The sequence below is a fragment of the Scardinius erythrophthalmus genome (genome assembly GCF_964197995.2).
Source record: "Scardinius erythrophthalmus genome assembly, chromosome: 13".
In the NCBI taxonomy this organism is placed as follows: domain Eukaryota; kingdom Metazoa; phylum Chordata; class Actinopteri; order Cypriniformes; family Leuciscidae; genus Scardinius; species Scardinius erythrophthalmus.
This window is the reverse complement of record NC_138233.1, coordinates 19,892,387-19,911,335: the sequence shown is the minus strand read 5'-3', so window position 1 is coordinate 19,911,335 and position 18,949 is coordinate 19,892,387. Positions and strand designations below refer to the sequence as shown.

The 18,949-nt window shown below is 36.9% G+C and overlaps 2 protein-coding genes across 4 annotated transcripts in view; both read right to left on the bottom strand.

The window, feature by feature from the left end:
• Positions 1-11,929, bottom strand: part of mcf2a (MCF.2 cell line derived transforming sequence a) — a 29,720-nt gene extending 17,791 nt beyond the window's left edge. The window contains exons 1-9 of the mRNA XM_081382167.1: positions 11,466-11,929; positions 5,702-5,770; positions 5,405-5,519; positions 4,951-5,041; positions 2,377-2,496; positions 2,176-2,292; positions 1,945-2,094; positions 371-492; positions 139-253 (exon numbers count right to left, since the gene is read on the bottom strand). Coding sequence (XP_081238293.1) covers positions 139-253; positions 371-492; positions 1,945-2,094; positions 2,176-2,292; positions 2,377-2,496; positions 4,951-5,041; positions 5,405-5,519; positions 5,702-5,770; positions 11,466-11,559 — 993 coding nt within the window. The 5' untranslated portion in view covers positions 11,560-11,929. The remainder of the gene's footprint in view (positions 1-138; positions 254-370; positions 493-1,944; positions 2,095-2,175; positions 2,293-2,376; positions 2,497-4,950; positions 5,042-5,404; positions 5,520-5,701; positions 5,771-11,465) is intronic.
• A 4,426-nt stretch (positions 11,930-16,355) lies between these two features.
• The window catches only part of atp11c (ATPase phospholipid transporting 11C (ATP11C blood group)), a 58,915-nt gene continuing 56,321 nt past the window's right edge, over positions 16,356-18,949 (bottom strand). The window contains exons 29-30 of one of the 3 annotated variants that reach the window (XM_081382917.1): positions 18,440-18,471; positions 16,356-17,707 (exon numbers count right to left, since the gene is read on the bottom strand). In XM_081382917.1, coding sequence (XP_081239043.1) covers positions 17,671-17,707; positions 18,440-18,471 — 69 coding nt within the window. In that variant the 3' untranslated portion in view covers positions 16,356-17,670. The remainder of the gene's footprint in view (positions 17,708-18,439; positions 18,472-18,949) is intronic. The other 2 variants (XM_081382916.1, XM_081382918.1) reach the window with 2 other exon arrangements.

Sequence of the window (18,949 nt, the reverse complement as noted above, 5' to 3'; positions counted from 1 at the left end):
TCATTTCATGTACAAATGCCATCACTGGCTTTGTATAAAGCATTTGTTTGTGAGCCAAGGTTGTATATCAGTATACTGTGATCATGCCCAAAACAATCAGAAGCCGTTTTCGATGTTAGGGACAGAAAGTTAGTTCACCTCCTGAAAACTGTGCTCATATCTCAGCAGTTGTAAATACTGCTGCAGTTTAAGGTGGTGTTTATCAAAGAAGCCATCAAAAGCCATCTCCATATCTGTGAGCTGAGCCAGCAGCCTGCAAGAACACATACAGCTACGTTAGGAAACTTCAAAAAGTTCACATCATTTTGGAAAGGAACATGTGTGTGTAAAGTATTCGTGACGCAGACAATTTGAGGATCAAACTCTATACCTCTGCATGGTATCCCAGTCCTGTGTCATGTCCCAGCGCGTGTCAGCGTCCGCCTCCTTCCTCGAAGTCTCCAGGTTAGAGAGTAGCTGCCGCCCTTCCCTCATCACAGATCTGATGGCATCCTTCACCCATGAATATTAACAACAACAACACTGCTATCATTGACATCACAAAATCGTGGAACAATACAACAGTGCGAGCCCAGAGGGGCTGGACAAACTCAAGAAAAGACTAGACAGGAGCTAAAAGTGACTGCAGACTGGGGTGGAATAGACCTTTTGTGCTCTCTTTTAATGCAAGTTCTGTGTACACTAATCATAGTTTATTCCCCTAGGTTTGGTACATCAAATATTTTTGATGTTTTCCTTGGCAAAAGCAAGTGGTATAAACAAAGGACCGAAGTTAGGGTAGACACCATGTTTAATCTGAGGCTGTGAGAGATCACCTTTTACATACCCAGTACATTATTCCTTCATTATTACTATTTTTGTCCATTTCTGACATGCTAAACTATTACTAATCATTTTGCTAATTATTTTATAATGAGTTTGCATGCCCCTCTACTAACCTCATATTAATTTAGAGTGCACGATGAACGATAATTATATATTTATAATATTTTTTTTTTCACCGCAGAACCATTTAAAATAAACTAGACAATTACAAAAAAAAATATTATTTAATGAATATACACTATACTTTATACCCTACTGTTCAAAAGTTTGGGGTCAGTAAAATTATTTTTTGAAAGAAAAAGGATGCATTAAATTTATCAAAACTGACAGTAAAGGCGTATAAAATGTCAGAAAAGACTTCTATTTCAAATAAATGCTGTTCATTTTAACTTTTTATTCCAAGAAAACTAATATATCAAGGTTTTCACAACAATATTAAACAGCACAACAGTTTTCAACATTGATAATAAGAATTGTGTCATGTGACACTGAAGACTGGAGTAATGATGCTGAAAAATCAGCTTTGTCATCACAGAATAAATTACATTTTAAAACATATTAAAATACAATTTTACATTGTACACCCAAACCTTTGAACAGTAGTCATATGTGACCCTGGATCACCAGTCATAAGTCGCACGGGTATATTTGTGGCAATAGCCAACAATACACTGTATGGGTCAAAATGATCGATTTTTCTTTTATGAAAAAAATCATTAGGATATTAAGTAAAGATCATGTTCCATGAAGATATTTTGTAAATTTCCTACCGTAAATATATAAAACATTTATTTTTGTGAGTGAATGCAGCACAATCGCGAACATAAATGGACAACTTTAAAGGCCATTTTCTCAATGTTTCGAATTTCTTGCATTTTCTGAATTCCAGATTTTCAATAGTTGTATCCCGGCCAAATATTGTCCTATCCTAACAAACCATACATCAATGGAAGGCTTATTTATTCAGATTTCATTTGATGAATAAATCTCAATTTCAAAAAAATTACCCATGTGACTGGTTTTGTGGTCCAGGGTCACATATACTGTACATGCTAGGCTAAATGGCTTTTGATGTTATTGAGAGCGTTCCCTACACACGAGCGCTTCACTGAGCTGTACCTTAAGTCTCCTGTATTTCTCGGTGTGTGACATCAGGAGGAGCTCAATAGCACTGCACTCCTCTGATAACTGTGTCTCAGCCAGCTCTGTACCAAACGCCTGCAGCATCTGAGCAATGTCTTTAACCAAAACTGCAAAACTCTCAATGGCCTGTAACGAGCAAAGAGACTGCCTTGTTTAACAAGATATTTTTGTGTATTAAGTTAACATATGCATTGCATCGTTCTTTACTGTTCTCAAGACTATCCAGTCGCTGTGGCAGTAGTCAAGAGTTCCTCCAAACTCTGAGGTCAGCTGGTTCTCATCAATGTACCGCAGCAGATCTGTGACAGAGCTGAGCATCACCACCTTAATAACAGACACACATGTGGGGTCACTGCAGTTCGCGGAGATTGTAAAATTACAAAGAATTGAGGTTGTAATGAGTCATACTGGCATTTTGAGCATGAAGTCCTCTTGACTAAAGCGGAAGCCGAGATCTGTGACGGTACGCTGGAAGAAGCTGGTCGGTCTCAGCACCAACACCAGGTGAAGGTTTCCAGGGAATGAGGCCTAAGACAGAGAGAGATGAAATCAGCCTGGCAGACGCACAAGGACAGACCACCTTAAGGGACAGATAAAGGCATGCTTAACACTTAAAACATGAGGGATATAAGGAAAAACAGAAAAGGATGTTAACATGTTTAAGGAATGCTGACTTCCATGGAAACTTTTACTTTTACTATTTTTCAATTGCCTTTAATAGATTTTATTGTTTTACCTTCATCCCAGACGCAATGTTAAAATAAAAATCCATTAAAAACATGTTTTACATGTTTTTAAATCTATGATAAATTTCAATTATTTATTCACTATTAATTTAAATTCTTTCCAGCACAATAATGTCCATGGCCAAATAAATGCTAGCTATGAAATTAGCCTCAGCAAGTCTCTCATTGCATTATAAATAAATAAATAAATATGGTTACAATGTATTTTTCACCATTTGGAGTTCAAAGTAGACATGAGAACTCGTACTTATTTATAGCACTTATCAATCCTTTCCTATTTCCTTACAAAAATGTATTATTTGGCTTGCACGATTGTGCAAATTGTACTTTTAACAGTGAGACTAACTGGTGTATGCTCTAAGATCATCTGGACATCTGTGAAAATGAGTTCACATGATCAAATGTCACAAATTCTGATTAGTCATTTAGAAATGGCGCGGAATCATATTTCTGAAATCACTCTAAATCATAATGCCTCTGTTTTAAATCTTCATATTTTCTGTTGTTATCCATTTCCAGGTTTAAATCCCAGATTTCCAATGTGGTCTCTGACTTTTGGACCTCACTGTATATGGGATACATACAGTACATGAAATAAACCTCAATAAAAAGTACAAATTCTAAAGTTCAAATATTACTCATTGAACTGATTGTGATGTTACTCTATGTCCCGTAGCGACATAGACAGCACACATCAGTCACAAAGACAACTGACAACAAGTCTGGAGAGACATCAACAAGCTGTCAATCAAATTGATCAGACAACACTAAAACTAGTTAACATGATAAGATCACCAGTCTGTTTAGCTGCTCTCAGTGACATCTACAGTAACAGCTTATAGAGACGACATAAGCTGAATGACATGACAAGTATTTGAAACATATCGGTCTAACAAGCCTTATTTATTACTTTGACAACAGAAACAGGAAGTCGCGATAGTTTATCTTAGCACACTGAAAGGACACCACTTGACATTGATTCGTCCTTACGTATTTGTAAACATAGCATCATCTGCGACAATATTCCCTCGGATTTCGCTTGAATTCATAATAATACATATCCTTATAGGTTACATGAATAAATAACGCCTTCGCTAGCATACCCAGGACGAATGACTAAGCTAAAGGCGTCCGTCGCGCCGCAGTGTACCGCTATGAGCTCGCGCTGCCGCATCGAGCTCATCTAAACTTCAGTCCAACTCTTTACTGCAACTACTCCAGGCACATTACCGTGGAGCGGCGGATCCTCGGGGGTCCTCGCCTGTAGTTCCGCTCACTCATATTTATCGATGTTTTATGAGGATGTTTTAAGACCTCGCCCATCCTGCTGTGGCAGCCCGGTGCCCGGCGCAGTGGACGGTCTGCAGGATTCATCGCCGCAGCGTCGGGAGGGTGGCAGCACCGTCTCTCCTGCGGTCTCCTCACCTCTCCCTCGCTTCAAGAGCGTCATCATGTAAAAACCTGCGCATGGTTTGTGCTAACTCATGCATTCCCTTTGCCTCGCAGTGAGCTCGGATTTCACACACTGTTCTGCAAGCTGTTATTAAATTCAAACTTCAGTCAGAGCTGCCGCATTTAGTTATTTATTAAGGCTAAAGCTCAGAGAAATGGGCAGTAAGCACATACTGTACTGTATTGTACTGTACTGTAACTGTGCTGATGCACTTCAGCACCGCGGACAGCGACAAGCGCAGTTTAGCAGAGCGCAGTAAATAGGCTACAGGCGCGTGGTGCATTCAATCCCCAGAGGACAAATAAGGGTCAATTGTGCTCATTTATTGCCTAGCTCTATTAAGCTTTTCAAAACTACAATAAATATGCAATCAGTTCAAATGACTTGAACATCTACGCTGCAACTATTTTCACTTTCTGAATTAAAAGTACATGATGATGTTAGGATCATTATATTCAAGAATATCACAGATTTTGAACTTTTAGAAAAAAAGCATCCTAAAAACACATCAATAGTCAAAAAAAGGTGTAAAAGAAATAATATATATATATATATATGTCTTCAGAAATATATATGAAACCTTGGCAACACTTAAAACCTTTATGTACAATGCATTGCATTGGTGTATTATTATAAACAAATTAAAATAATACATTATAATACAAAATAATAATAATAATAATAAAAAAATGATCATTCTAAATGACACTTCATAGCCTTTTGCTTCAATAAAAAAAAAAATATATATATATATATTATAAATAAAACATTGTAATCTCTCACCGCTATCCTTGCCAGTGCTGTTTTGATTGAGGTCCAAGTATCTAATCTTCGGTCTAAAATGATGATAAATTTTACACCAGGTTGCCGTGCTCTGAAAACATGTGAAATGCATCAGGTATCACAGTAACTTCTTGGTTAAGAACATTGGCATTGTAAATATGTATAATGTATGTAAAATGTACACTGGATTTTTTTGCATTGCTATATATACAGTATATTCATATACATTTAAATACATTTTCTTACCCTAAGGTACTGACTGCAATGTGACTACACAGATCTCTGCATATTTAGAAATCTAACAGTTCTGCATTGCCATAGAGAATACATTTATTTGAACAGCTCAATTTCTGTAAGGGCTTTTGCAAGGCTTTATGTGAAGAGAATACATAAGGGACTTTTGATGTACTGCAATGCAGTGAGATGGAGAGGCTTGTAAATATTAGACACAGACCTCGGGATCAGTGTGAGGTATGAAAGAACTTTGGCCAGGGCTTCTTCAGGAATGTCACTGAAAGCAGAGCATTCTGGGAGAGTGATGATGACACTAGAGTCCTCACCACATCCCCCTGGAATCCAAATAAACACATGAAATTATTACTAAGTCAAAGACAATTTCTGTGGCAGCTGAAATGTATCCTATCTTAAACATCTCATCCTAATGAAGTTTATCTGATATGATGAGACAAGCCATTAGTCCACATGTATAATGTACTTTACGTCTCCAAAAAATAGAAAACAGAAACCCCACCTGATAAATAGGCCACTTGTTTCTCAATGTAGCCGGCCACTTCCTGCAGACTCACAGGCACTGTGACCTCTGAGGAGACATATAATTCACAAACATAAATAATGCAGCAGCAAGCTTTAGGTCATTTCTGTGAGTTTGTGTGGCTTTGTCAGAGTTATGTGAAATTTGAGGACCAGCACCACCCAGTGTTCTTATGTACAAAGTACAGCTCTAATTCAAAGTGCTATATAAAATGCAAAAGTTATTATCTGTTAATGGACTCCTCAGTAATATTGACAACATTAGTAGTAAGTGGGAATGAGTCTTAAGCATTCATGCCTGCAGAACCATCAGGATGGACTGAAGCCATAGACGGTGGTTCGGTTTCCTCTGAGCCTCGTCTCATGCTACAATACACAGAAAGTGGAGGCTGAAAATAGAGGATGTGTTCAAATTACACATACAGCAACACTGGTCTCCAGTGACTTCACCATCAACTCACTTCCTATGTCTGCGGCAAACAAAAACAAATGAATTCCGCCAGGGGAAACACAATACGCTGTAGAAGAGATTGATTATTCCAGGTCTTTATCAAGTTACACAGAAATCAAGCTTCTTTTTTCCTACTATAAGGCCCCCACATTCTATACTATAACCATGATAGATTCAAATAAAAACACACACACAATTACATTTATGTATTCATAAGCATTTTTCCAAAGTGACTTCAAGCACTTCATCAAGGAGCCAAACGTATATTATATGTAAATATAATATACAAGGCCAGGTTTATGTGACAACTGTAAGCAAACTAGAGAAGAGAAGAAATGTGTGTTTAAGGGTGTGGGGTGGTTAAACATGCTATTGGTCTTAAATATAGGGTCATGTCTAGCAGAATGCTAACAAACATGTTGTAATGTGTAAAAAAAAACTGCTAGCTATATAACTTAACCTATTATAATAAAAAATGAATGCTGACGTTAAAGTTTAATGAGTTTCCGACAGGTACAATGTTGCTGGGGCAGAGATGAATGTGAATGAAGTCCCGACAGAATATTTAATGGCACTCGAGACAGTTTCGATAGTTTAAAACATTACAGTATATATACACCTCAAAATCTAAATTAATGAGACTTTTGGGAACCCTTTTATTCAAGATAAATAAATAATTGTAGTCAATTTTAGTGAGATGTATTTAAACTAGACTAAACTATGCAATGATAAAAATAGAGTTTAAGGTCTGTGAAAAGATTAATCAAATTAATATATTTAGACATTTCCTATTTTTCATTGAGTCTGTTTATGCACTAATAACTGGAGTAGCTTATTTGCTCATCGTTCTCTGTTTGTTCTTCATGTGACTTCAGGCTTTATAAGAAACCTCAGCATTGGCCTGACACTGTTAACATTAGGCAGGATCGCCCTTATAAAACAACATAGATAGAAAACCACAGCTTACACTCCTTTGAGGGTGTGTAAAAGAGATTTCATCCAGTCTGTGCAAAATAAACATTCTGGTTCCGTCCATGTGATGTGGCATGTCTAAAGGCCCCATTAACACCATTATAAAGATATAGTTCTAAAAATCGTTCTAAAAATAAAAGAATAGGAGTCCACACCACAACTACAAAAATAACAGCACAGAGAAACAATACCGTGGGAATCACATTCTGAATGATTTTTTTCCAGTTGAACGATAAAAACATCGACAGCCAATCAGAATCCATCCTACTTTAAAGAGCTCACGCATTTAAAGCGACAGGTGACAAAACTACAGCGCACGCTTAGAGTGCAGAACGTCACGACATCGTAAGCTGGTGTCTACGCTAATATAGTTACACCTATTGTATCTGTTCCCGTTCTTATTCTTCTTCTTCTTCCGCTCTGGGAGTCTATGGCAGCCCATAGAACCGATTGCGGGAAAGTTATGAAATTTGGCACACTGATAAAGGACAGTCTGAAAAATCACCATAGCAAATTTGGTGTCTTAAAACCAATCCCTCTAGCGCCACCAACTGTCCAAAGTTGCACTCATGTTTATGCTAATAAATTTTGAACCGTAAGGCCTATCAACAAAATTATTTTGTCCTCTTATTCCCTAGCTCAAGCCGATTCGATTGCTCGAACTCCTCCTAGGCCGTTTCTCCGATTTTCACGAAAATTTAACCAGATCATCTCCAGACCATGCCGACAAAAAGTTATGGAATTCAAGTTGATTCGTCAAACCGTTTTCGAAAAACCCACGAATAAATTTTACGTAGCGCTTGCAAAAACAGACGTAAAGCTGTATCTCCGCAACGCTTTATCGGATTCAGACCAAACTTGGTACATATCCTCACAAGCATGACCTGAGGCTACATGCTGCGTTTCGGCGCAGCGCCACCTACTGGTCCGGAGATATGAAAAATGGCTATTTTTGCTTATAACTTTTGAACAGTTTGTCCAAAGTGCCGAGTCGACTGATATCCAATTTTACCATATCGGCCATTTTGAATTTTGTGCTAAAATGCTGTATTTTAACGACGCATGAACGGATTATTACGAAACTTGGTATGGGTCATCAGCACAATGCCCTGAAGGAGCCTGAGAAGTTTCGAAACAGCGCCACCAAGTGGTGAATTTTTTTTCTCCAAATGCTTATAACTTTGGGTGTGGTCAACTTATTTTCACGAAACTCATCTTTTTAGACTCCTGAATCCTTGCCGAGTCCAACGATACCAAACATGCTAGGTTTGACACATATGTATGGGCTCACTCTGAGGACACATACAAAAATGGTGGGACTGAGCCTCTTAATGACGCTATAATAGAACAAAACATGAAATTCCCATTGACTTCAATACAAAATATTTCGAAACAGCGCCACCTAGTGGTCAAAAGTTATAACAAAATTTCCAAAAAGGCTAATAACTTTTGAATAAATCTGGCTATTGAAATGCCACTGCACATATTCCTTGGGTCAAGCCGAGAACATAGATACCAAGTTTTCCTTATTTGGCCGAACTTCCTGTCCGCCATCTTGATTTTCAGTCAAAACCTATTTTTTCGAACTCCTCCTAGACCGTTTGTCCGATTTCGTGTCGATAGACGAAACAGTTTTCATATAGCGCAGCAGCAAAGTTGAGGCATGATGCTAATAGCACTATTCAGGCTTTATCTCTGCAATAACTTGACATATTGACACCAAACTTTGTATGTGTCATTGTCACTTCACTCTGACCACATCATATCAGTTTTGTAACTGCGCCACCTATTTGTCGAAACTGATAATCCATTAAATCATAATTTTAATTATTGTTTCTATGATTTTTCAGGCATTTTGCCTAAAATCCTCTTTAAATGTCTTTAATTGCTCATTGTTGCAGTTGGTCTGGCACTTTCAGACATGTTGGCATGTCTTGTCGTCTTATTCTGCTTGGCCCCGGTAATGGCTGCTTGCAGCTATATTTATCATTATCTTTATAGTTATCGTTCTTGGTGTGAACGGGCCTTTACTCAGAAGGCTTCTCACTAAACAAACCTGTACTGCTTTACATATCGAATATTCAGTAACTACATATAGACTTTGATCTGTCCTGTAAGAGACAGGTTGTTTGTCTCAAATATGCTCAGATTAAGACAAAACAGGTTTAAAATACAGTAAAAAAAAAGAAGTATTTTTTGGTTTCAGTGTTGCATAATTGCAGTGTTGTGATTGTTGTGTTTATATTTGATTTTTAAAGGCTGAAGTATATATTAAATGCATTGATGCATTTTGAGAAAGGCTGTTAATTCAAACTGTGCTGTTCCAAAAAAAATATAATAATAATAATAATAATAATAATACCTCTGAGTAGACTAAATAACCATTTCTGATTGTTTCACAAACATCATTGTAGATATTTTTAAATGGGCTTGAATGTTAAGAGGATTATTGCATGAACTTTTCTAGAAAAAACACTAAACCACAGACAGTGACACAAGCTTAGATAAACATGTTTTTTCGATTCACAAGCTCAAAAGTATTTTGACACTTTAGTTACACTTACACCTGTATGTGCTACCTATCAAGCCAAGTGGAAATATACCAAGTAAAACATTACACAAAAAAGAAATGTACTGGTTGTCAAATGTTAGTGGTTAAAGGGATAGTTCACCCAAAAATGAAAGTTCTGTCATCATTTACTCACCCTCAAGTTGTTCCAAACCTCTGTGAATTTATTTGTTCTGCTGAACACAAAATAAGATATTTTGAAGAATGTTTGTTACAAATAAGCTGATATAGGGCACCATTGACTTATGGCAAAAAAACAAAAAAAAAATACAATGGAAGTCAATGGTGCCCCATTAACTGTTTGGTTACATTCTTCAAAATATCTTACGTTGTGTTCAGCAGAACACATACATTTATACGGGTTTGGAACAACTTAAATGATGACAGAACTTTCATTTTTGAATGAACAACCCCTTTAATGTGATGAACTACACCTGACTTTACTAAAAATCATACTGTATATTCAATAAAAATCACCTTGACAATGAATCATGGACTATGTTTTATAATGGACTAGTTTTACAATCTCTTTATGAACTTTTTGTAGCGTCAAAGTTTCAGTTGCGTAGACTGCCAATGGAGAGACGGAAAGCTCTCAGATTTCATCAAAAATATCTTCATTTGTGTTCCGAAGATGAACGTGAAAGATCATTTTTGGCTGAACTAACACATTAACATTTAAAGCCAGATCTAATGTATGTGCTTGTGGGAATGAAGGGGTGAGAGTTCAGATCTGAGGATTAACAACACAGAGTATTGAAAGGCAACTCAGAAAGCAAGTTGAGATTTAAATACACTTCATCATAATTGTAAACTTATTGTGTCAGATATACTGAGGAATACTAACATCTGACTTTCTTTGAACACATTCTGGCACCAGCCAGACATGTGTTCACAATGACTCTGTTGTTGTTGTGAACCTGTCTCGGCCTGAGAGGGACTACAGTCTCGTATTACACAGCATCATTACAACATAATAAACACCTTTCCACAGCGTTACTTTAACACAGACATGACACTCACACTCACATAAAAAAACACCAACATGGAGACAGATGCCAATGACCCGAGCCACACTGCCAATGCTAATCCACACAATCACTTTGAGGAATCCGAAGCATTACATAATGCATTATAGTAAATATTACATAACACACAACAGAATTGAGTGATTCAGACTTGGACCTTTAAATGCATTTAAGTGACGCCTGTGGAAAGACACTGGCTAAAAATGAAGATGCTGAGTCATTGTCTGAGGAACATCCTCTGGGTTTAAAGCCGAACTGAGAGACAGAGAGCAGATCAGGGGGTTAATAACACTGGTGCTCTACTTTCTGTGTCTCAACGTGCCTTGTTTTTAAAATGGACAGTACAACTTCTATTTTCAAATCTCGCTGCTGGCCCAAATTCACATTGTATGATTATAAACTGAAAGCTTACTGTATAAGCCCATCAAAACACTCATAATATTGAGATTTCATGGAAACATTATGCGTTTCAATAGAAAACTGTTTATCCGTGCAGAATTCCAACATATGGTTCTGGAATTCCCAATGCATGTCATTACAGAAAGATTGAATCTTACACATCATTCAAGCAGATTATCAAATATCAGATCTAGGTTATGGCCAAAACTATAAATAACATACATAATCCCAGCAATACTACATAACACACCAGTGAACATCCTGAGAACCTGCTCTCCTGAAGTAAAAGTGGTAATTTTAAAGACACATGTAAACATATACTCACGTTGCAGCGTGCTCTCCAGCTCCGAGCCTGCCTGCAAAAGGTTGTAATAGCCCTCCATGTCTTTTTGGGGCTGTTGAGGAGAGGCCGAGCCCATTCCCTGGCTGTTCCCGGAGAGGAGTGACTTGACTCTGGGCCTGTCAGGCCCTCACATCCTACTCCACCAAGGATTCATTTCACTACCTCCACAGATCAGATCCCAGCTGAGGCGCCACTTCAGTTCCGTGCCTGTGAACTCCTCAAGTCACCTTGAGAAGGAGCAAGTGCATCCAGAAACTCCAGCAGCACGGACAGTCCCCCGCTGGAGGAAACGCTATCTGGAAATATCTACTGTATGGCAAACAGCCTGCTGCAGCTGGTGAGCACTGCAATATCACATCTCAGCTTACAAAAACCACACACACACACATAAGGGAGGGGGCAGAGAGGATGAGGTCCTCCTGATCCAAAAGTGAAAAAAGGGTTTCCTGTCCACAGTGCTGGCGGTCTGCTCTCTTAAAACACACACCACACACACTCCATCCGGCTGCAAACTCCTGTGAGATAGAGTGCGTCAGATCTGCATCGCTGCTAGACTCAGACTATTGACACTCCGCCAACTCCCTCCCCATTGACTTACTCCACTGTGGAGTTTAGACCCCGCCCACTGCTGATCTCCACCCTCCTCATTGGTCGGTTTTCCCTCATAGGCAGTGACTTTCTCACTGCTGTAAAGGATCTCTGCATGCTGTATTACACCCGTTCTCAGCCTTACAAGCACACACACACACACACACACACGCACACAGGCAGTCTGTTCTGAATATCACTATTGACTGCAAAACTATTTTTTCTTCCAAGACTAAGAAGTTTCATTGTTCAGAATACAGAAAAGCATGACGTGTGGGAAAATTGCACAAAGACAAACAGCTACATGAATAAGAGGCATTGTTGACAAAGAACACACTATTTATGCTTCTACAACCACATCCTATGTCCATGAGAGACTGCTGATTTGAAATAGCATATGGCATTACAATCTTTATTCATTTTACACATCCTCTGCAATTGTTGGAGAGTAGAAGAGATTAACTTTAACATCTGAAGACAAATAAAGGACAATACCACAAAAATAACATGGACAAGGAAGATTTTCCGTAAGTTATCACTCTTTTTTTATTATTATGAACTTCCACTTTTACTCATGAACATTTTTAGGATTTTAGGTAGAAATGTATGAATGTATAAATATATCATTATTAAGATATCAGTATTTATTACACAGATCTGTGGAATATTTGATTCTGATTGATCAATCACGCCATCCAGCGGCATGTTATTTCCCGATAAAAAGATAACAGGCTCATCCGGGTTACTGAAGTCAGCAGCGCTATATGCTTTGGAACGTTTATATATAACAGTCAAATAAATATTTTGTGTAGTTATTTAATTTCGTCATCCAGTATCGTGGACTCGCTCTCTCGTTTCAAACAAACGCAGCTGCTGCCATTTTGCGACTATTGTTTTGTAAACCATTGGATTATACAAACAGATAACAAACAGGTAAGATTTTAAAAGTTTAATCTCAAAACAATATCAAAATCAATATCCCCATAATTATTTATGTAGCGAAATGCTGTGTAATAAGTGGTATGACTGTACCTTATCCCTTAAATGTCCGTCTAGTTTGAACTTGCCGCGCTGCAACTGCTCTCTCCGCTGAAGCTTCGCATTTAAAGACCTAATAAAATATTTAAACTCAGATAGTCTGTGTATTTTATTTACTTATGTGGCAAGTAGCCGTGTAATAACTAGGATAATGTGTATCCAGCCGGTTGTTATTTCAGAATAAACCTATTCAAGTTGATGTAAGACCTGATCACTCTGTCTGGGTTTATTCTGAGATAACAACCGGCTGGATGCACATTATCCCATACATATTCATGTAAACTTCAACATAAAACCTTAATGTTTATGAATAAAAGTTGAAGTTCACACACACACACACACACATATATATATATATATACATACACACATATATATACACACACACACACACACACACACACACACACACACACACACATATATATATATATATATACATATATATACATATATGAAGAGTTCAGATGCAAAAGCCTCTAAGTGCCATCTGAAATTTTCTTCTAAAATGATCATTTTTATCAAGATCGTATATTTAAGTTCAGTAATTTCACTTAAATGATAATTAATAGGTAATTTTCATTGGCATTTAAGTGAAATTACTGAACTTAAATATACAAGCTTGATAAAAATAATCATTCTAGAAGAAAATTTCAGATGGCACTTAAAGGCTTTTGCATCTGAACTCTTCATATATACACATATATATACATATATATACACATATACATACATATATATACACATATACATACATATATATACACATACATACATATATATACACATATACATACATATATATACACATATACATATATATGCATATACATATATATGCATATACATATATATGCATATAATATATATGCATATAATATATATGCATATAATATATATGCATATAATATATATGCATATAATATATATACATATAATATATATACATATATACATATATACATATATATATATATATATATATATATATATACACACACACACACACACATATATACTTACATATACATACATACATACATACATACATATATATATACATATGTATACACACACATATATATACATATATACATATATACATATATATTTTTTTATATATACACATATATATTTTTTATATATATACATATATACACATATATACATACATATACATACATACATATATATACATATATATATATATATATACACACATATATACATATATATACACACATATATACATATATATACACACACATATATATATACATATATATCTATATACACATGTACATATATATTTATATACACATACATATATATCTATATATACATATACACATGTACATATATATACATATACACATATACATATATATCTATATATACATATACACATATATATAGATATATACACATGCATATATATATACATATATATACACACATATATATATATACACACATATACATACACATATATATATACACACACATTTATACATATATATATACACACACACACACACATATATATATATATATATATATATATATATATATATATATATATATATATATATATATATATATATATATATATATATATATATATATATATATATAAACATCATCACATCAGGTCCTGTAACTGGTTAGCATTTCTTTAAAATTTAAATCATCTTTAGCTTGTTTTGTCCAATAACGAGTCTCTATGGCATGACACATTAATTTTTAAACAAACAAATAATGTAATGAGGTATAATTTACTTTGAAGCCCTGCATATTGCATATTTAATTAAACAAGCAGCCGTTTAAAAAAAACTGTAAAAACAAGAACAACAATTGAACTCAACATATCAGAGAAATCCTAGGCAAAAAAGATAAAGCGTCAAACACAAATGTCTTCTTTCAAAACAGCTTTTATTTGAGAAAAGTTTGAAACAGACTGGTCTTGAGAGGTACATTCAGATCAGCTGGAGCCTGAGGGACATAATGGAGGGAGCAGGGCTGACCGAGTTAGTGCCATGACTCATTTCACAGCAACACACCTCAGCCCTGCCTCACGCTCCACAATCAGGCTGCCTTTTTTTCTGCTTTATTTTTTTTACTTTTTCTTTTTCTTACAAAAAGTGGCTCAAAAAGTTTCATTAAAAATACAATCAAATAATTTCATATATATTTATATATATTCAGGCAACATGAGAATCCAAGAATTATCATAAGCTTTGAAAATAGCATCTCTGAAGTAATTTAAAGGTCTGTTTGGAAATTTCAAACATTGCAGGCAAGTTCCATTTACCCCTCTTAAACTGAGCTGAACAAACACATGAATGTCTTCATCTTGGTGAGTGTGTATGTGCTCACCAGGGTTCAGTCCAGTGGTGGCATTAGTGGTCACACATGCACAGAGAGAGAGAGCGAGAGAGAGCGCGAGAGAGAGAGAGAGAGCGAGAGAGAGCGCGAGAGAGAGAGAGAGAGAGGCGAGAGAGAGAGAGAGAGAGAGAGAGAGAGAGAGAGAGAGAGAGAGAGAGAGAGAGAGAGAGAGAGAGAGAGAGAGAGAGAGAGAGAGAGAGAGAGAGAGAGAGAGAGAGAGAGAGAGAGAGAGAGAGAGAGAGAGAGAGAGAGAGAAAAGGGGCTCACGCTGGATTAATGTTCACATTAAAACATCACCCCAACTGGCCTTACATGTCTAGTTAATAAGCAAATAGAGCTCTGATATATTTTCTCTGGAAAGCTAATTCATGATGTAATCAGAAATGAAAAGAAGGCCTGGTGGTTACGCTGGGCTGTGATACAGCTGGATTAAGCCCGGCCCAAATTTTGGAGCTGAGCTTAAGATGCTTAGCATCATGACACAGTCAGAGGTCTAACACACACCACTTTCCCTTGGATAATCCACACACACTTGAAGATAGTTGAAGCTGGAATGGGGGCATTTTTCATATGGCATTGTTTTAAGAGAAACAATCAAGAAACACACTGGCTCTTCTAACACCCATTTTGGGCTACAAGCAGAAAGAACAATGGAATAGATCGCTCATATTAAAGGGACACAGAGATTTCAGCTGCATTAACACCATATAGGATCTATAGGACTGATCTCTGATCAGAGAAAGAGCCCAGAGCTGCTGGTCTGCAGGTTCTGCTCAGGCTTACAAGATATAGAAACCCAATCTGTTCAACAGCGGATTGCACAGGAAAAAAATCATGAAAAAAATCAAAATGGCACAAGCTGATAATGATGCATTTAAGAGAAGGAAATACATCTGACAAAAATATAACATTAATGAGTATAATTACAAGGTACAATAAATATGTAAAAAAAAAAGAATCACATAGTCAAGAATAAAATAATTCAATTATAATATAAACTGTGACGAAATCATGGCACGTAGAATATGGAATGTATTCAGAAGTGAAGAAAGTAGAATGAAGATCCATTCGCTCCTAACCACTAGGGGGCAAACATGGGCTTACCCTTTAAAGTGATTCATTCAGTAACCTCAAAACAGTAAAATGCATGCATGTGGACGTGAAAGTGCGTTTTTGAGTTCTGGCCTGGTATTTAGAGCTGACACATTGCTCAACAGTGAAGTTCACTCCGAAAATACACAATTAACTTTGCTTTGAGGACTTATCTTAGCATGTGCCGTTACCACGGCTAATTCACCTTCAATAAAAAACTGAAGAGAGATGGTCGGCCGCTTTTTTTTTTTTTTTTGGCATCAAGCAAGAATTTCCACTTTTCACCAGTACATTTCTTACATCTATAATCCAACTGTAAACTGATCCCCGTTTCAACAAAGAGTAACATTGAAAACTGTGAAAGTACGTTTAGTACGATTTTTCACACCCGCACGTACATGTACAGAGTTGTTGGGCACCGTGGGATATCCCAGAACTCCATGTGGTTGAACAAACAGCAAGTTGTTGAAAGGCAGCTTTTATACCCATAGGGTCAGTGCCCTCAGTGCAGCATCTTAGAGAGAGCTCACATTTAGGGATCTCGAACAGCTACGCATCACAAAACTCTAAACTATGATCTGGGATTGTGATCACACCTGTTAACCGATCACAAAAGGGGCCAACTGTCTGCTAACAAAGTAAAGAAAACTAGAGAGCATGTTGACGAAGGAAAAGGCTATTTATATGATTATTATTATTTTTGGGGGGGTGGGGTTCATGCAAGAGAGCCAATAAGGAATGAACCAGGGTCGGTACATTCTGCAGCAGTTGAGCGCTACGGACAACTTCTCCAGCGACACATTTATCACAATACGGTTGAATATGAGAACATGGCAGTAGGGCAGGGCAGAAAACGTAGTGAAAAGATTTCTCGTGGAATCGTTCTGGGATGAGAGGCTTTGAGAGAAGTGAAAGGACATGACAGAAAAGGTGGAAAGAGGACTGCTGGTCTGAGCAGTTTATGGTGATTCCATTGTCATGTTTCATTTAAACAGGCAGGAGGAAGGGCAGCGACCCTGGAAGATGCGAGGGTCCCATCAGTAGTCTTAACCCAAAGCTGTCCGTGCCCATCAGTAGCGCTCCATCAGATGCTTATAGGAGAGGGGTGTGACAGCAGCCATCTGTGGTGTACACAACAACAAAAAAATCACCACTGCGCACAAAACTGTTTAGCACATATGTAACAAAGTAGGCTATTTAGCAGGTGAAGAGGATAGGTCTTATTAAAGTCTGAATAGCAACAATGTGTCAATCTCTTATTTGATTGATTTATCAAATATAACCAACCCAAACACATAAACCCAGACAATTCTGTACACAATACCAACCCTAAATCAAATCAAACTGATCTGCACCAATGAACCATCCTAATCACAGGAGGATCTGGTTGTCAGGAATGATTCGCTCATATTATTAGTCCAAATAAAACGCGGATTTGAATCCTGGTTTATGGAATGTTCCTGGATTTAAAACAAGTCCTCTATGTCTCAGATGCTGTCAATTACCACAGACATTAAACGGGCAATGCACCGCTGGCAAAATGGGTTTTTAATTAAACTTGACTGTGAAATCGATGTTAAGTGACAAGCAAAAATAGAGTAAAAAGGAAAAACTTTCATACCTATAATTCACTTTTGATTTTGCATTTACAAATGCATTAGCAGCTACCAATGGAAGTCTATAATTTACATTTATCTTCCATACAAAATGTGTTATTTTAGTGGCCAAAATTGTTCAACGAATTTTTGGTAATGCATTACTGGCGTAATTCCTTTGTCGGTGAACGTAGATGCTATCCAAGATCAATTTGTGTTGAACCCAGAACATTCCTTAGATCATATTGAGCACTTTACCTGTCATTGTAAGTTGAAGTTTCCTCTGACAGCTGAGAAGAACAGAAGAGCAAGTTTAATGCTGGTAAGTACTTCCTATCTACAGCCTCACCAATAACTTATTACAACCATCACAAATTTGACCCCAAAAGCTTCAGGCACAGGCGAACATGCAAAACACCCATATCAGCATGCAAAATGCGAAGCATTAATGCAGGGGAACAATCACCGGAACCAAAATAATGTCCCACAAAGGTTAGACAGCCAACTTCGATAGTCACAAAACAATAAAAATAAAAATAATCCAAACTACAAACTACCACACAAAATACCCAACACAGCAAAAGACACGATAAGACCAACATGACACTGCTGTTTCATTTCAGTGTATTAAAGTATTGCACAAAACAACCACACTCATGTTGTCATTCACACACATATAAATGAGGTTAACCAGAACAACACGACAGATAACTGGTTTAGTCAGTTAATACGGACCCAATCACAGGTTACTTGAGGAGCACATGCAAA